Source organism: Mya arenaria, chromosome 3 (genome assembly GCF_026914265.1).
Source record: "Mya arenaria isolate MELC-2E11 chromosome 3, ASM2691426v1".
Classification (NCBI taxonomy): domain Eukaryota; kingdom Metazoa; phylum Mollusca; class Bivalvia; order Myida; family Myidae; genus Mya; species Mya arenaria.
The window spans coordinates 50,314,286-50,333,633 of NC_069124.1; the positions used below are offsets into that span (position 1 = coordinate 50,314,286).

At 34.6% G+C, this 19,348-nt stretch overlaps 1 protein-coding gene across 3 annotated transcripts; it reads left to right on the plus strand.

Annotated features, from left to right (window-relative positions):
• The first annotated feature begins 1,755 nt into the window (after nt 1-1,755).
• LOC128228935 (magnesium transporter NIPA2-like) lies at nt 1,756-19,348 on the plus strand. Of its 3 annotated transcripts, none has more exons than XM_052940498.1 (6): nt 1,756-1,879; nt 2,269-2,305; nt 10,812-11,158; nt 12,972-13,062; nt 14,215-14,375; nt 15,324-19,348. In XM_052940498.1, the coding sequence occupies exons 3-6, from the start codon at nt 10,861-10,863 to the stop codon at nt 16,082-16,084; spliced, it is 1,311 nt and encodes a 436-aa protein (XP_052796458.1). In that variant the 5' UTR covers nt 1,756-1,879; nt 2,269-2,305; nt 10,812-10,860; the 3' UTR covers nt 16,085-19,348. The 3 variants fall into 3 exon arrangements, with proteins under 3 accessions (XP_052796458.1, XP_052796456.1, XP_052796457.1); XM_052940497.1 differs by lacking the exon at nt 1,756-1,879 and adding an exon at nt 1,986-2,041; XM_052940496.1 differs by lacking the exon at nt 1,756-1,879 and having other exon boundaries at nt 1,947-2,305.

The window sequence follows — 19,348 nt, forward strand, 5'->3', positions numbered from 1 at the left end:
TAACGCTTTAAGAAAATTTCGACAGTTTTCCAAACAATTGAAATCTGTTCTATTGTATGTTATCCTATATGACTGATTTAGAACACTGATCCCAAACTCAACTGATTCTGAGAAGAAAAGAAAATGAAAAGTTGTCGAATCGGTCAATCTGTGAGAGTGCAGCTTTAAGTTGGTCACAAGGTCAAATGTTCGACTCTCTAGATAGAGGCCGTATTTCTATCCCATGTTTGTAAGATTATGGATTATGACGGACTAAAAACTCGGCCACTCACGCGAGGTCAAATGTTTTCCCCAATAAATCTTTATTAAACTGAGCCAATTTTTTTCGCTATATAAGCTGCACTAACTTGGCAGATGCCAACACTTTAAACCATATACATTTTGTTTCTGGGATAGGGGCGCAGGTTAAAAGGTTACTCCAATAAGCTTCGCCCCCTCAAACGTAAAATCCTGGAGCCGCCACTGAGGTCATGTTCGACTGGGGTTTATGTTCAGCAGTAAGTAGATTTCTAGATTAAATGTTTGAAAAAAAAACTAGTTTACATTTTGAGGCCACACTTTCTATCAAATGTTCATGAAATGTCCAAGGGGAAAGATTATCAGGTGAAATGTTTGAAAACCATTGTAAACATTCTTTGGTCAAATATTTGGGAAAAAAAGTTTAAACATAGTGTCCAACCAATCTTCATCTAACTTTCAAATAATGTTCGCCTTATTAAAAGCAACATATAAAGCAACATATTAAACGCTACTCAGGTGGTCATCGTGTCCATGTTTATAAGTATTGCTTAACTGGATCAGTTAAGATTGTACATGTTTAAAAAAATAGATAATAAAAATGTATGTTTTTTGTCACGTGGTTACAAATTACTAGCTTTGATCATGCTTCTTGAACTATTGACCTTGGTGCATGCTCTACTTTCTTGGGGATATATTGTCTACCCCAGTGAAACTTGGCCATGACTGATGTGTTGTATGAAAGAGGTATTAGTACTTGACGTTTTTTTCTTTTCTTTTTACAGTGTGTACACATCGTTTCAAATCATGTATGCTCCAAATGCACGCGAAGTTGATGAGGGGGAAACATATTAAATGATATTATATAATTTTGTAAGGTAAATACACTGATGATAAGTCAGGAACTAAGGAGTAAAACAAACATACACAATCTTACGTTGGATCGTAAATGCGTCACATCACAATGACATCATATTTCATAATCATCGCATTTCATTGAGGCTATTTTTAGTTAAGCTTTATTTTGTTTTGAAATATAGAGCTAATTTCAAAATGAACAGAGTGGGTCTCTGTTAAGTCACGGTAGCCGTTTCATGGACATAACACAAATATAAGCGCAAAACCATTCTTTGAGAATATACCAGCATGGCATTGTCACAACTTTTAACATCAGGAAATTCAGACGTCCAAACTTAATAACAGAACAGAATACCATGAATCCAATTCGTTTGGAATTAGAATTGCACGAATCTGTCATTCTCTAAGAGTACATATATATATTCATAAAATGCATAATACATAATTAGTTCTTTCCGAAACTTCACTGAATACTATCAGAAATATTTCTTTAAATTACTTATATTCAATAAATACAATGACGGCTGGAATCCAAAATGCAGTTATTTCCCTTATTTACATGCAGACGACCGTTAATTCGAATATTTGAATTCAAATCTAGAACAAGTGTATTTAACAAGCATACATCTGGATAAAAAATGTTTTAATCGAAGAGTTTTACTTTAAATCGATAAGTTTGATCGCATGTGAATGTGTCGCCATGACATCATGTTGACATTTCGGATTTACCTGTACAGGTAAACCGGCCTTTGATCAAACAATGCCGCATGGTTGACCTAGCAAGGTGCGAAACTACGGTTGCTTTATGTACATTGTATGAACGACTAGCTTTACTTGAAATATGTATATTGATTTTCAATTCTATACATTCCAGCTACGGATCTTTTAACATTTACCCGTATATATGGGTTGATCTATAGCTTTGAATGGGTCAATGGTGAAAAATGTAGGAGTGATAGTGACTCAATCATAAGACATAAAGAATGGATATTATTTCGAAACTGTTCATCATGGATAGTTTTGTTTCTATTTGAACTGCACCGACGATAGTTTAAAGTTAAAAATATACTTTGTGACATACACTATACTTTATATAGTCTATTGAAATTTGTTAATGAACTTTACGATTCTTTGTTCCTTCTCAATTGGATTTATCTCTTTATTTTAATACAGATAAATCGTAGTGGTGAATTGAATACAGTAAATTTAGGTAAGTCTATAACAATTTATTAATATTTTTGATGCGTTATTATAAACTTAAGTAAAACTTAACTAAACATGTATTTAGCTCTACCAATTATTTGGTTATTGAGATCTTTCTTAACAATTTCAGACTTGTCAATTGTTCTAAATTCTTCTTATACATCAGTATGTGATGATGTCAAATTAAAAAACAAAAACAAAAAAACATCGGTTAAATCAGAAACACTTTATCAGCTATTCTGAGACTAATGGCATGCATGATCTTTGCTGTATCATGTCACGTTCTGTCGCGTTGTCTGAATGTCTTCTGCTAGTCCATATAAACAGCCGCTTATCAGCCCTTTTGTTTTGTTTTGGCGAGTCTATTGGAACATAATGTCAAATGCTTAAAAACATTATTGTGACTATTTCGCTGTCAAATAAGATATTTTGAAATTGTATGACTTCTTATTATTAAATTGAAACAAAGGCATGTAGTCACTGAAGTATAATATATAGGTTTAAGTCTTTGATCAGGATCAGACTTTTATTTGACCCCTGGTCACTCGTAGCACGTGTGTGATTAATTATCACTGTGGCCAATGTTTACACATGAATATTTTAATCGTGAATCATCAAGTGGGAGTATTTATGCGCCATATACATTTATGATTGATGTAATGTACAACGGCCACCTTCGCAAAGCCGCGACCGCATATAAATTAAAAAAATATACATTCATTATGCATGTTCGTGGATTTCATTACAATACCATAGCATGTAATGCATGTTAAAGTATTGGCTGGCCGATCATAAATTCAGTCGTTGATTTGTTTGGATGTATGATCTGGGGAATATAATAGCTTGGCACATTTATTGAATGCATACTATTTTTTTAACATGCACTTAAGATTAACAATATCATTTACATAATTATTCATTGAATATTCCAAACCATTATCTTTGTATATACGTATAATCTAGAAGACGAATCTTGCTCTTTCTAGATAATGCACTATATTCTCATTCTCATTTACGGGAATAATCTTTAAAATCATGTACATTTTCAAGCTTTGACAATTTCTTCAAGGAGTTCCATTTCTATATCAATGATTTTATCCGGACTCTGGCATTGAATTATTTCCCGTGATTGATTAAAATCTCCTGCATTCTAACTAAAACTAAAATCTTGAAAGCCATCTATTTAGTATGTTACCGCATGCTTATTTTTAGGAACCCACCGTCAATGCAACCTAACTGATCTTCTTATCTGTAATAATATATTTTTTATACTAAATACCAATTATGTGTATATAAAGTATCTTTACTTATGAAAAGAATGTATTTTCATAGTCACAAAATAGTTTATAGCTCTTATTCCCGAAAGCTTGGTTTATTTTTCTTTATTAACATTTTTACTATTATAGTATGTATATCTGCATATATTCACATGTATATGTGTTGAGCTTAGATAAAACTTGAAACTCGTAGTAGAATAAATAAAACTATTTCATGGATGCTTCCAGGGTTCGAATTTAGACTCGCATACTCGCAAAATGCGAGCGACATTTGCAAATTGCGAGTAACTTTTATTCAAGCTCGCAAAATTCTGCGAGTGGCTTTTTCTAGACCACAAAATGTTAAAAGGAAAGTAGATTAAACATGAACTAACTCCGCTACGTAGTCGAGTGTAAACAGCCTACCAGTATAAAGAAGACAGTACGGAGTCACGCTCTAGTAAGTTTTCAAAAATAGAACAAATACGGAAAAGGCCGAGTTTTATCTCGAATCTTTCCGTGATGCTCCTAGGCGTGCATAAAACAAAGTGAATTCAAATGACGTAATCACCTAGCTCGACCATTGGCTAAATTTAGCGCTTTCGCGCACTATATGTAAATCCCATCAACCTTTGAACATATTTCCGCCCAACTGTCAAAATGAATAGACTTCGTTGATCGATATATTTCATGGTCCAAGCATCACGCTACATTTACTGTTGCTTTTATTTATTTTAAATTTATAATGTTATTGTTTTTAATACTATAGGCTTAATGAAATCTGTAGCGTGCTTGTTGAATGGGTTTTAAATTACCCGATGGCGAGGGTAAACAATGTCAAATTATTGGACAGCTCTGTTATCAAAAAGCTGCCAGCATCTGATGAGTCTTTCCGTACCCCCCAAATAGAATAAGCCATCAACAAGTTCTAGTTGTCGAGTCACTCAAGATTGATACTTTTTAATATTCATAAAATTATAAGGGAATAAAGCAAATAATATAATTGCAAGTTGATTTTTCATTTTGCGAGTTGCCTCAAAATGCACTCGCAAAATTTTGCGAGTGCTCCTCAAAGTTAAATTCGAACCCTGGCTTCACATACCACAGACTGTTAAGGGGTTTGCCAGAAAAAAATCCTGGCTTACACTAACTTGCCCTAGTCGGCGCCATTCTAAGTAGCCAAAGTTTTTGTTTAACTTAAAAACGTTTTTTTCATTTGTTGTTTTTTGGTGGTTAGAAAGTATTGAAAACATGCTATATCCTTTAAATAATTTATTACATTTACAGGAGCCAATGGCTATTTTTGGTTACTGGTAGAACAACTATAGTTCACAATTTTGCTTCAAGGTAAACGCTTGATAAATACTATGCAAAATAATTATACATATCGATCAATGGCGAACTTTCGATCCTTTTCATTTTCCCATCTATTCAATGTATGAGCTGTAGAATATTTATAAATACTATCTCTGTATGATCATCTCATTATGAAATGTTGAAGAGGTTTTTTTATCTCCCCATCATTGTGCACGTCATGGTGTAAAATAGCCGCAGTTTTGGATCCTGGGGGCACCGCTATCGCTGCACGCGATGCAATAGCAATTAGGGGATGTCAATGTGAAATTAGGTTATGGTCAAGCTATTTGCCCTCGTGAAGATTGGTTGACTTCATTTAGTGCATCTTTCACAACAGCTGCAGCATTTTGATGACCGGTCTGTGCTTGTGAAAGTGGTTTGATTTAATACATCTAGTTGAATTAAATTTAAAAACGGAATCAGTGACAAACCCGGGCCCAAATCTTTATTGGTAAGAACTCCTGTGTCGCTGTTAAAGGAACATGTAAATTGGAAAATGGATCTTTTGATATTATTTGACGTCTGCAATTATGTTAATAATGATGCGAATGGTCTTCAAGGGATGTCGCCGGCTAAACAATTATTTGAATAAACAAATGAGAGTATTTTTAGTTCTAGGAATCAGTAGGGAAACAATTCAAGTACTCCTTCGGAGTATTCACATGCCGAAATTGATTTTTTATGGAAACCAAAGTGAGTAACGAGCGCTCTATGACGTCATTTAATCGACTCAAAGCCGTCCTATCGCCAGCTTCCTTACCCGCCCATTGATTTCCTTTGTTGAGATTCTGAAATGATCGATCATCTTATTCTCTAGAAAAGCCGACCCAATACCTGTATGGTACCTGATCTGTTGACAAATATCATGTATTGATTAAATGAGCTTCTGAAGTACTTTTTAGTTTTCCCCAAGTTGTGAAAATACTGTGATTCTGTCTTGATCTAAATCTTAAGTAAAACTGTTGTATTATCTTTCAATTTATTTTTGGTTTCGGTATAAATGTTCATTGTTTATTTTGTATAATCTTTGAAAGGCTTATTTTTACTAAAGCCATAAAAACCGTCATGGGTTTATAGATAAAACGAAACTAACAACTTATGAGATTGATTCTTTGATTTGTTTAGTCGCGTGTTTGTTTAGTCTAAGTATCGGACAATGGTCAGTAACAAAAGCTTTCAGGACAAGCAGTAGCACGCCAAGTTGGTTGTTCCCAGGGGAAACAGATTTAAGGTATTATTTTTGTAAATTATCATATTTGGGGCAAACAAGGAGGAAGTAATATTCGTATTCAATGACATTCATGACGAAAAAATAAGTACTTCTTATATTCGCTGGACTTTTAAGACACCACCTTCTAACGATCCTATTTGCCGACCCTTCGCCCTCCCGCTCCGGAGGCGGACGCCCTCAGCACTAGGCCACGGAGTCGGTTTAAAGGACGCCCATATTTATATTCCATGCAAGTCCGTCTTTGTTGCTCAGCGGTGTAATGTTTAGGGGATGGTTTGGTTGTTGAGTTCTTCAAAGTTCGACCCTGACAAGATCGTAGACTCATGACGGAAGACAGACATCTTGGTGTTATTGTTATTCATCATATAAATACATAGAGCATGAAATATGTGTTACCCAAGCTGTCAAAGATGCAGAACTGTCACATGTTGTCAGCACGCGTATGTTATGTATGGCATTCGGTAAAAACATAACTTATGTTTAAAGTTTTACTCAAGTAAATGACGTTAAATGATAATAAAACAATGTTTGTTGACAATGGTGACGAAAGGATATTTATGTTATTTGCGTGAACCTGTACAGTATTGTGTGTAAAGGATGTAAAGTTATGATTTGTGTATGTCGGCATATTTTCTCTGGGATGCATCATTTACCATTACAGTTTATAATTTTCCTGCCCCGAGAGCTTACTGGATTTGATAATATTAGCCATATTTCGGATTTGATAAACTACTGATAATCGACCATGTTTGTACTGTCTACCTTCTGTGCCATTAGAAGTATTTGTTTCAATATACATTGTCGTCTGTCACATCAATAATGTCGTCTGCAGATGCCGTCAGCTGTTTCTGAAAATCCATTAGGAACACAGAAATATTCAAGTTTTGAACTTGAAAGTGTTCAATGATTTATGACAATAGTTTTATATATTGGATGCATTTGATAACGAAGCCTTTGAGTGGTATGTATTAAATCACTAGAGCATTATATAATAATATGAAACGGAATTTATTATTTTAAATTGCACTGTCGTAACTTAAAAGCTGCGCTTTCACAGATTGACCGATTTTTCAACCCTTTTTATCTCAGAATCAGCTTATTTTGGCATCCGTATTTTAAAATCAGGCATATATGATAACCCACAATAGAACAGATCTCAATTGTGTGGAAACACTACCGAAATTTTAATTTTCTTAAATCGTTAAAAACGCTTTTATCCATATCCTTATAGCACCGGTGTTCAGACATTTGCGTAAAATTTGACTCATTCCAATACGAAAATAGTTGCAAAAACGGTAAATCTGTAAGAGTGCAGCCTTAATACATGAATAACTTGTGTCATGATTCGAAAACCATTGCCTTGAACATTATAATTATTTATATCCCACATCTACAATACATATCTTTATCAGTTACAGTGGTCCAGCCAGGATTTGAAAAGGGCAGGGTGCGAGGTTAAAAATGGCACTTTCAATGAGCCTTGATCGGGCACTTGCAAGGGCCAATGTTGAATTCTTATTGTGTATTTGTTGTAATTACTTTCAATCCCAATAGTTAGTTATGAATACCTTAGCTGTTTTCTTTAATTTAGTGTCAAAACTATTTATATTTATTATTTTCATACTTATTTCTGAAAATTGACTCTGTCAAACAAAACAAACAAAAGGGCATAGCAGGGTGCTTGAAAAGGGCAGCGGGGTGCCCCATCCTGCTATTTAGGCCTAGCTGGAGCACTGACAGTTATATAATAAAGTACTGATTGAAGTTGAAATAATTTGAAACGATGATTGCAAAAATATTGGCGACGAGTTCATTATGCAATGCACACATTCATTCTGGGCCAGGATTCCTATTTAAGTGATATCTGTTATTTGCTTAGGGTTAGGGTTAGTTTATATAATATATGTAATATATACATATATCTATACACACACCGATGATCACAGGTCAGCCATGGTAACTGCTCAAAGAACTAGGCTTCGCAACATTAAGGTCGTTATCGTGGTTCTGCATAAATCATAAGACATACTGTCGTGGTAATTGGACACTAGGCGAAGACATTGTTTAACTGTTCACAGGAGTCCTCTTGGGGCCGATTTCTCGAAACTACTCAAGTCTTCTATTATAACAGAATTGAGCTAATCTCACTATTTTTGTTCTTCTATAATTTGTGTAATATTTACTTCTTTGAAAGCTTTAAGACTTTTTATATGGGTTATCTGTCAGATAACTTGGCAAAATAAACTAACTTTTATTCATTAAAAAACAAGTTCAATCACGACATTTTGCTTATTAAATAAGCTACTTAAGCCTGTTAAACTTAAGAAGTTTCGAGAAATCAGGGCCGGACTCTTAATTCTAGCCATTCTTTCATTTTTTCTCGAATGCGAAAAAAACAGCTATAAGCTGTACGAATTTCGAGTGCATATCCTGGCTTTTAAGAACCCAGGGCCGTTATACCTGGCTTTAGAACCCAGGGTCGGTATTTATAAAACATCTTAAGTCATTACTTTACTTAAGTCGAGTTTTTAAAAAAATGTTTATTCTCAATTTTACAGAAAAGAATAATAATGTTTTGAAAGAAGTATATATTTTTAAAGTCAATAAAAGTAAAATATTTAAGAAATAATAATAATATACCAGATGACCAATAAGCTACTTCAATAAGGAAGTTTTATGAATACCGACGCAGTGCACTGGTTATCCAAATGTGAAACTGCATTTCAGTTTCCTCAAAAAAACAATATGTAAGTGCATATTTTATCTTGTATGAGTGTGGTTATAAATAGAGCGGCCTAATGTCATCCCGGATTCTACTTTTCAGAAATTGTATTGAAAAAGGAATATTATGTTTTGTTAACAATAATGTGAAGCAAGCTGAAAACGAAAACAGCATTTATGCGCTATTTGTCGCGTATGCACAATTTAACATGCACCCGCGGTGTGAGGTTTTAAGATAATTTTCAGATACGTGAAATGTATATCTGCACGTGGCAATACTGATAGATGTCAGTATGCAGGCCATAACAACCATCAAAGTTTAAACATGTAATATCGTAAACTTACTTAACCGAGTATATATGGGCACATTAATCACTGTTTGAGGCTAATTTAAGCTTATCTTTTGAGAGTCAAGTTTCATCCTTTGGGTATTCATAACATGAACCACTTTATGAAAAAGCCATTTATTAGTATTGACCCAGTAACCAAGTCCAAAGTTTAGTCACTAACACCCGGGGTGTAGGCGGTGTTAAGTTTCAAGGACTTCATACACAATGTCAAAATAATCAATTGTCTTTGAATGGTTTTAGTACGTGCATGGTATCTTCTAGTATTTAAACCCAGGTTTTGGTTTTAGTACGTGCATGCTATCTTCATGTGTTTAAACCCGGGTTTGTTTAAGTACAGTAGGTATCTTTTAGTATTTAGACCCAGGTTTTGGTTTTTGTACGTGCATGGTATCTTTTAGTACTTAAAACCCTGGACTTCAAACCTTGGTTTTGTATGGTTTTCGTTACATAAATTACCATCCCAAATCAGTCTTGTAAGTTTCGGTTTGTCCGTGACGGGAATTAATAATATTAAAAGTGTATCGATTCAAAGGAAACGGAATTAAAGCAATACTTTTAAAACGTTTAATATTCATATTTTATATTATACAAAGTCATGGTAGCTACTGATCTTAAATTCGACCTATTACTCGTTAATAGGACCATTTCGAAACACATTTACATGATGTGTTACGGGTTCAACTTCGATAATGATCTTGGCACGTATTCATAAAGCATATTAAAAAAATAAACTTGGTGAAAAAATGTTTTTTTCCTAAGTTAAATTTGAAGAAAACTAAAACTGTTAATACACCAAAACCACGGAAGTAAGCAAGATAAGGGTCCTATTAGTTAAGGCGTATGAATAATTTTGATGAAAAATAGAGGGTATTTAAAATATTTGTGGTTAAAAATTCAGAGAATTTCATTTTATAGAAATGTTTTACTTAAAAGCATTAGGAATACGATCCCTGTTCGTGTAAATGTGTATATAAGCATGTATATCTAGCCCTAGTGACGTATATTTGCTGTTTAATAAATACAACCCACTTGTTCAAGGATAACATGTACCATCACAGATATTTAAGAGACTCATTGGAAGCCCTAATGTGAAATTTCATTTTCATGTTTACCTTAGATTAAACTTACAAAAATGACGTGTTTGTACCCATCGGCGCTTTTTAGGACAAGTTATCCTTGCTTTTAATGCTCGTAAAACTCGCTATGAACATGATGATAATGCAGTTTTTTGTGATTTAAATAGCCATCACTTTATTAGTATTGAGGTTAATAGACCATGAATTGTACTTTAGTGCACATTGGGATGGTTATATACATATTTGGCAAGATCTTGTACACCAAAATGTATCGCCATTTCAATGAATAAATCTTTTGTTGTGGCTTCAGGTTCTACTGTAGTGGTACTGGACGGTACCGTTGTATAGATGTCGGTTGGCATCCCTCGACAGCAACTCGCGCTTGTTCATATATACATGTGTCATGTTGAGATCCGGTTCCACCAAAGAACGACAGTTTTTTTGGTAGATGAAAATTAATATCCCATTGCTAAGCCTCTGGTACTGGCTTCATTTGTAATGTTTCTACATCTTATATTTCCAGAACCACATGCTTTAGTACCGCCGTTTTCATCCATTCTACCAACATCACCATGGCGACAACACTGCTACCCACCCCTGTCCCCGGGGCCAACGGCACACCCATAGAATCAACCACCCTCAACTTCACCGGCAATACAACCGTCTGGACAAAACAGACCGAAGAGGAAGCCATCCAGAACTTTTGGATCGGTCTGGGACTTGCAGTCTCGTCCGCGTGTTTTACTGGAAGTAGTTTCATCCTCAAGAAGAAGGGGCTGCTGAACGCGTCACGGAAGCAAGGTGCTCGCGCGGGTGACGGAGGCTTCGGGTATTTGAAGGAATGGCTTTGGTGGGCTGGCATGATAATCAGTAAGTTGATATGATTAATTTTGTAGCTTATGATGCAAAGACTAATTAATAAATAAGGCGATTGTTCAGAACTTTATTTTAAGTTAACAACGTGATTACCGGCAGCTTTGTTAACTTTTAAAGGTGATTCAGAACTACTTTCTGATGTGCTCACATACTGAAATATAAACAAGTTATGAATCAGCTGATACAGTTGCCCCAACTATTGATAGAAATACAGCCAGTATATCCATTAAAATTCGGTGCCGTATTCAATAAGCAACTAAGATTGAAATCGGTCTAATAGCAAACCGAATGATTCACTGCATTAAATATACATGTATATACCATGGCGATCGGATGTAAATGCTATGTAATATGAATCTACAAGTTGACATTGCATGCACAGATGCAAACTGTTAAAGCTTACACAGTTTTGAAATTTTGCCTGTTTTTCACAAATAAAACACTTATTTTGTCTGTGTAATGTAGCTGCACACCGATTTATACAATTCATGTTTGGTATAAAAAGGGTATTGTTCCACCTGTGTTTCCGGATTCATTTCCTTACATGCCCTTGTAACTATGGGGATATTGTAAATTTGTAATAGAATTCCGACATTATATGAACCAAATCACCCATTCAGAGCAAACCCCATTCCGGCTCCTTTGATCTACGGAAGTTGTAACGATATCTGTAGTAAGGCCAAAACGAATGGTTTGGTTAGGGTTACGTCCTTTTCAAAAATAAATACGGTAGAAAGGCTTTTTTATCAGGCGTTATATAAGAAAGTAATTGTCATCTTGTAAGAATGAAGTTAAAGTAATATTCTCAATAAAACTTTAAAGATTTTAAACTACATATTAAAACACAGACTGCTATAAAAACTGTAGGGTCGGCGCCTAATTCGTAGGTAGGGTCGGGGAACTCGAACCAAATATATTATTTTAGGCCTTTTATGTTCTTTTTGATGAACGCAACCCATTATTGTCATTCATATTTGAAATAGATCTTGTTTCATAAAAATGTATAAGAAGCTAAAATCGTATGTGAGAGATAATTCAGTCTTGGTCCATATCCTGTGCGAGATGTACTTGATTCATGACTGAACGTACATGTTTGAAAGCGTATCTACTAGAACAGAGTATCTGAGTGGTTGTCGTCGATGACGCTGATTGTCACAGATATGATTAAATTTTCATCTGTTATGCATCTTGAAATGGAATCACGTCGGGATCTTAATGAGATCAATGGGTTTTGAGATTAAATATGCAAATGCCGTATAAATATTTAAAAAAAACGCGCGTGCATGCTTCCCATGTACAAATGTGATCGGGCGAAATATAGAGCCATTGATTCGCTCTGACGTCCATTCATTTCTCCTATGTTGAGTGGACACGGTGTGCAAATAATGACACGTAAAAATCAAATCTCCTTAAAGCTGCACCACCTTTTATATATACGCATTTGTGAAAGCTTGCATTCATATCGCAATTAAATGCTGACAAATTGTTTCATTAAGGACGTCAATGATATATCATTGATTTATTTTTGTTTAGTTTAAACAGTATATATTTTACAACGATTGTGAAGAAAGTTACTAAGTCTATCTCGTTGGTACGATGTTGTGCGAGAGTGTGGTCTTGTGTGGGGGGGGGGGGGGTCGGAGTGCCCGGAGAAAACCCACTTGTCCGGCTTTGTGACCACAAACCAAACTCACATGCGCCCAGACCGGGAATCGAACCCGGCATGTGAGTTTGGTTTGGTTCATTTTTGTTTGTTATTATGTTGCGCATTAACATTTGTTTAACACATTTTCTTCCGCCTTTCCAGTGATCCTAGGGGAGATTATGAACTTCATGGCGTACCTCTTCGCACCTGCCACTCTCGTCACGCCCCTCGGCGCCCTCAGCGTCATCTGCAGGTATGTGACGTCACCTTTAAATACGTCATAGGTGCATACGTGTACATATGTTTTGCTTAACATCAATTTGGAGCTAGCATTTAATGTGTTTTTAACAAACTGGTCAATAAGGAGATGTATCTCAAATATGGTATTAAAATTTGGCTCCATTCTTACTTTAAAATGTTTCTCAAATATGATTATAAAATTTTACACCGGGGTGACAGGCAGACGTCGCGGTTCATAATTCAAATTGTCAATACAAAGTATTCAACAATCTATGTGCAATGGGCAAAGCTAATGACTTGATTGAAGCGATTGATCTGCTTGTGTTATTATATACTTGTACAGCTATTCCGTTGAAGAAAATACCAGGGTATTTCCTCGTACAAATACAAGCATATACTGGTATTGGAACAAGATTTTTATATTAATGTTCTAAAGCATTAAGGTTTATTTCAAGGATTTAGTTATTATAAAGAAGTTATGTAGTATTTTGTCAATATATGGCATTAGCATATTTTATAAATCTTAAGCAGAAATGCAAACACCAGCGTTTTCAATGGGAGCATGAATTAGGATTACGGTATTTGAAAACCACTTTCAGGACGATGTTTAAAATATAGATCTGCATTATATAAAATCCAAACGTTTAGGTACTTTGTATGGATTAAACACAATCATAGAAGTAATCCGGAAGAAATAATGCATCTTCCACAATGTATAGGTATTTTAAGTGATTGGTTAATGTTACGAGTCCCTGAAACAGTCTTAACTAGCCCGCATGGCATGCACGGAAATTAAAATTCTACTTGAGCCATTAAGATTAATATGTCTTCTCAAACAAAACCATACGCAATGCCGTCCAGCGTTCTCATGACCAGTTTCTTTTTGAACGAGAATCTGTGAGAAGCTGAGCCTGCTCCGAAAATTCGACTGTCATGCTGTGTATTCTAGGATCAACTCTACCTTGGGTATACCCTACCATTCCGCCAAAACCACGTGAACTCATCCCTCTCCATTTCTGCTTCAAGTCGCTCATGCCCAGCTTACTCCATAACGAGATGCTGATATTATTTGGGAATGTTGGCGGTCTGGTGTGTACCCTGGGCTCAATCCTCACCGTATCACCATACGGTGAAACCAATCTTATTTTATTATTTCCGGTTTCAGTGCGCTCATGTCCAGCTACTTCCTGAACGAGAAGCTAAACCTCCTTGGGAAGGTGGGCTGCTTGCTGTGCCTCCTCGGCTCCACCCTGATCGTAGTCCACTCGCCCGAGGAACAGGAAATACAGACCATGGAGAGCCTTAAAGACCGGATACTCGAGCCTGGTAAATAAGATGGGCTGTATTCAATACAACATTGCAATTATTACAGTTCCAAAATATATAAACATGTAGGTAGCTAATAAGTAAAAACATACTTTATGATCATATGTAGCTGCACTTTGATTACAACGAGACTTACTCATTCTTTTAAATAAACCATTCTTACAAGTTAATGATTTTATGCAATGATATGTTATTTCAAATTTCTAAATTACAACTTATCAAGAATAGTCAAATAGTTAGAGCTGTGGGACCTCTCTAGATGTCTCGCGGTATTTTGTGTACAAAATTACTCCTTTGGCGAAATTTCCCAACAACCAGTGGGGGTAAAATCCCCCCTTTGGCTTAAAAAAATGACCATTGGGGATGTGACGGGGTCAAGCTATAATGCAGCCATTATAAATTCAACAACGACTTGAACGAAAAGTTGTAAATGGCAACATACAGGAGCTGACAGACAAACGATCTAAACACGCAAATGTATCACCTTGTAGTTGCTAAAGTCAGTTTTGTACAGAATAGGGGACTGTTATCATACCATGTCGTATAGAATATCTGGTAGAACTTGAATCCGTTGTAAGGACTCATTGTCGTTCAAACAACGATGAGAAGGAAACAAGTTGTGGCGTTGTGGCAATAAAATATTTGAAGTGACTCTTTATTAAACTGTAGTTTTGCTGGCTAAGTTACCATGTGAAAGTATTTCTAGTTTCAAATAAGGTAAACTTAATGAGAAACACAGAAGTATCAGGTGACGGAAACTATTAATTAAAAAGTCATACAGTTCTAAAATACTTTTTAATAACAGGCGATTAGGTAGTTAATGCGACTATTAATTTGTACTAGACATGTAGTGTAGAGGTATTTTGTTACGAATATATATTTGTAACATTTTCTTATACATGTTTATGTATATTTTTATTTACTTTATTCAGTATGTATTTTTTTCAGGCATAATCATCTTGTCCCTGTGTCTAATTGCCATCGCACTGGTTAGCATGTTTGTGCTGGCCCCTAAATGGGGCCAGAAGAACGTGCTGGTGTACGTCAGCGTCTGCTCGACCCTGGGATCCTTCACCGTCATGGGAGCTAAGGGCTTCGGCGTCGCCATCAAGGAAACGTTCTACGGACGAAACGAATTTGACAACTTCTTAACTTACGTAATGGCGGCGATTGTGATTGGTTGTAGTTTGATTGAACTCGTGTATCTCAATAAATCCCTAGACACATTCAACACGGCGATAGTGACGCCAACGTATTACGTGTTATTCACGTCATGTGCTGTGATGTTTTCATTAGTGATGTTTAAAGAGTTCGGTAGGATGACATTAGAAGATATCATCGGAGCTCTTATAGGTTTCATGGTCATTATATCGGGTATATTTTTACTGAACGCTTTCAAGAACATGAACGTCTCGTTACGAAATTTGCCGAAAGCTCAGAAGAGGCCGACATCTCTAAGTTCCCAGAACGGTGACGTCATGACACAGGTTGCCCATGACGACCACCATCTTCTCGAAGAAAACGAGAATCTCAGCCATGACGAGGAGCCCGTTGCCCTTGGCGACCGGAGTCACACGGGAATTTACGAGGACGATCCCGAAAGTCCGGTTTACTCAGATTTAAATAAAATGACTGAGGGTCTAACGACTGATTCCAACAGTAACATTTCATACAGCAGCAATGTGAATACTAGTCTAGTTATTGAATAATTGTTGCATAATAACAATGTGCAAATGTTTTTGTTTTCATAAGACTTTTTTTATAATCACAGTATTGAATCATTTAACTAGGCATCCATCTTGATGCTCATCTTGATTTGTACATGAAGATTATGCCCATTATATTTTTGCAAAACTGCAAATTTCTCGTTTACCAAAAAAACGGTCTTTTTCTCGGTTTATTTTTTTCTTTAATTTTGTATTTGTTTTCAAATAGATAAAATTGTATAATTGAGGTAGAAATTGATTGATTTATTTTAGTAGACTTGTACACATTAAGGAATATATTTCAAAGCAATATGCATATAATGCATAATTTAGGAGCTTTTAGATACTCCGCATTTAATTAACAAAATTTAAATATCCCGGATCGGCCTTTGTAGAACAGAGGCTTTTTTGTATAATATTCGGAAAATGTTTGTAAGAGATGTTCATTTCCACCATTTAACGATGTGTTTGTAGGCCATCACATATCACCATTACATATCACAGTGTTTTTTATCTTTCATAATATTGGAGATATATGTAAAGGGAACTAACCTGAAAATCTGTGATAGGACCGTATTTGGTGCATTCGGAACTCCTCGGCCATTTTCTATCGAATACAATCACAGATGTCGGTATAACGAAAAGTAGTTCTTTAAATTTTGATTAAAAATATTTGATATTATATTATTAACTAAATGTAGTGTTTAAGCTTGTATTTGTAGATTTAAGTTTAAATCGATTGCAATGGAAGTATATTATTGCGAACATAATAAAGATTCCCAAGAGTTAAGTCATTAAGTTTAATTTCTAAATTGAAATTACTACGCGATCTATTTGCAGCGTAGTTAAAGTCTAAAGATTTCTGACATTGTAAATCGTCTATATACATTCGAAGTTGTTTTCGAAAGAAAATGGCCGAGGAGTTCCGAATGTATTTGGTGTTGTTATGATGTCATTATAACTAGAACAATCAAATTGTACACTGGGTATTATACTTGGATGCAAAAACATATCAAGATAATCAGTAACCATGGAAACTGTATATCGTTGTTGTGTCTATTGTCTAGCTTCATAGTTCAATGTTTAATGTCTCTTCATAATCATTCCACTAAACATCAACAAGATTATTAGGAGTTAGTTTCATATCATCATTGGCAGCTTTAATAACATATCGCTAATACTTTCCTTCAAACATGTTGTAATTATTCATCGTTGTCCTCTGTACGTGTAGCTTTGTTTCCCTTTTGTAATAGATATCCAGTCGGCAATATCTTTAATAGACAGTGTACTCAAATTTTGATTGTATATATGTAAAGTACCTTTGAGATTTTACAAATCCTTTGAAGTTCAGACATTTGATATTCTTTTGCATCTTCAAATGATGCTGAATGTTTGTGCCTGTATGTTTCGCGGATGTAATCACACTTATCATGTTATACGATAACACAACCTACATGTAGTATTCGTTCTAAAATGAACTTTAGTTATGAAACCTACAAATAAAGTCAGTTAATAAGTGAACATAACTGATATTACCTACATGTAGTGACCGTTTATAATGAACACAGTATAAAACCTGCATGTAGTGATCGATTATAAATAAACACAGTATATAACCTACATATAGTGATCGATTATAAATGAACACGGATTGTAAAACCTACATGTAGTGACCGATTATAAACGAACAAACTACAAAACCTACATGTAGTAACCGATTATAAATGAACACAGATTTTAAAACTTACATGTAGTAACCGATTACAAATGAACACAGATTTTAAAACCTACATATATTAATCGATTATAAACGAACATAGTATAAAACCTACATAATATTATAGTGATCGATTATTAACAAACACAGTATAAAACCTATATATAGTGATCGATTATAAACAAACGCAGTATAAAACCTACATATAGTGATCGATTATAAACGAACGCAGTATAAAACCTACATATAGTGATCGATTATTAACGAACGCAGTATAAAACCTACATATAGTGATCGATTATAAACGAACGCAGTATAAAACCTACATATAGTGATCGATTATAAACAAACGCAGTATAAAACCTACATATAGTGATCGATTATAAACAAACGCAGTATAAAACCTACATATAGTGATCGATTATAAACAAACGCAGTATAAAACCTACATAAAGTGATCGATTATAAACAAACGCAGTATAAAACCTACATATAGTGATCGATTATAAACGAACACAGTATAAAACCTACAAATAGTAACTGATTATAAATAACGGATTTTAAAACCTTCATATAGTGACTGATTATAAACGAACACAGTATACAACATACATATAGTGACTGATTATAAACGAACACAGTATAAAACCTACAAATAGGAACTGATTATAAATGAACACGGATTGTCAAACCTACATGTAGTGACCGATTATTAACGAACACAGTATAAAACCTACATGTAGTGACCGATTATAAACAAACACAGTTTAAAACCTACATGTAGTGACCGATTATAAATGAACACGAATTATAAAACTTTCATGTAGTGTAGGTTTATGTAATATACAATTATATGTGTAGGTGACTTGAGAAATATGTTTTTACTTGTTTTATTCCCAACATAATATATGCTATTTTCTTTTATGTAAATACAAATAGTTATGCTCATAATACATGAGTGATTGTTATGTATTTCTGCGGATAGTCCGTAACAGTGATCAGTTTTAAAAGACACAAAATATTTTATAATGATGTTGCTGTAATTAGATTCGAAATGTTGAAGAAGTAAACCATATGTTATCTTTAGCAAAAAAGGTAATCATATCACAAAGAGCTACTAATTATATTTGACGAATTAGGACGTAAATAACATTTCAATGGTCCTTATATAGTAGCATTTAGCTTTTAATTTGTGTAAATGAATATTAAGCATGTTGACTTCTGTGCCACTGTTTGTAGGGCCATAGAACCACTGTCATACTTAAATGTGCTTTTGTACATTATATGTCCATATTTATTTATCGTCTTTATATTTCTTATTTTCAATCTGTTTTGCTTTAAATGGAAGCTGTTCACATTTCATAAAATGTTATAGTTTTAATCACAATGAATTAAAACCTATACGTAAATGTTGACATTTTACGTGTTATATTTTACCATACTTTTAGAAAATATTCATACAATACCATCCTTTTACACATATCAAGTTTTATTTGTTTTTATATATATTGTGGATATAAAATGTATTTTATGAATAAAGATTAAACGAT

Coding starts and splice junctions, on each gene's coding strand:
- LOC128228935 (XM_052940498.1), top strand. CDS start 10,861: ATGGCGACAACACTGCTACCCACCCCTGTCCCCGGGGCCAACGGCACA. Junction 11,159..12,971: donor GTGGGCTGGCATGATAATCA/GTAAGTTGATAT, acceptor CCGCCTTTCCAG/TGATCCTAGGGGAGATTATG. Junction 14,376..15,323: donor AGACCGGATACTCGAGCCTG/GTAAATAAGATG, acceptor TATTTTTTTCAG/GCATAATCATCTTGTCCCTG.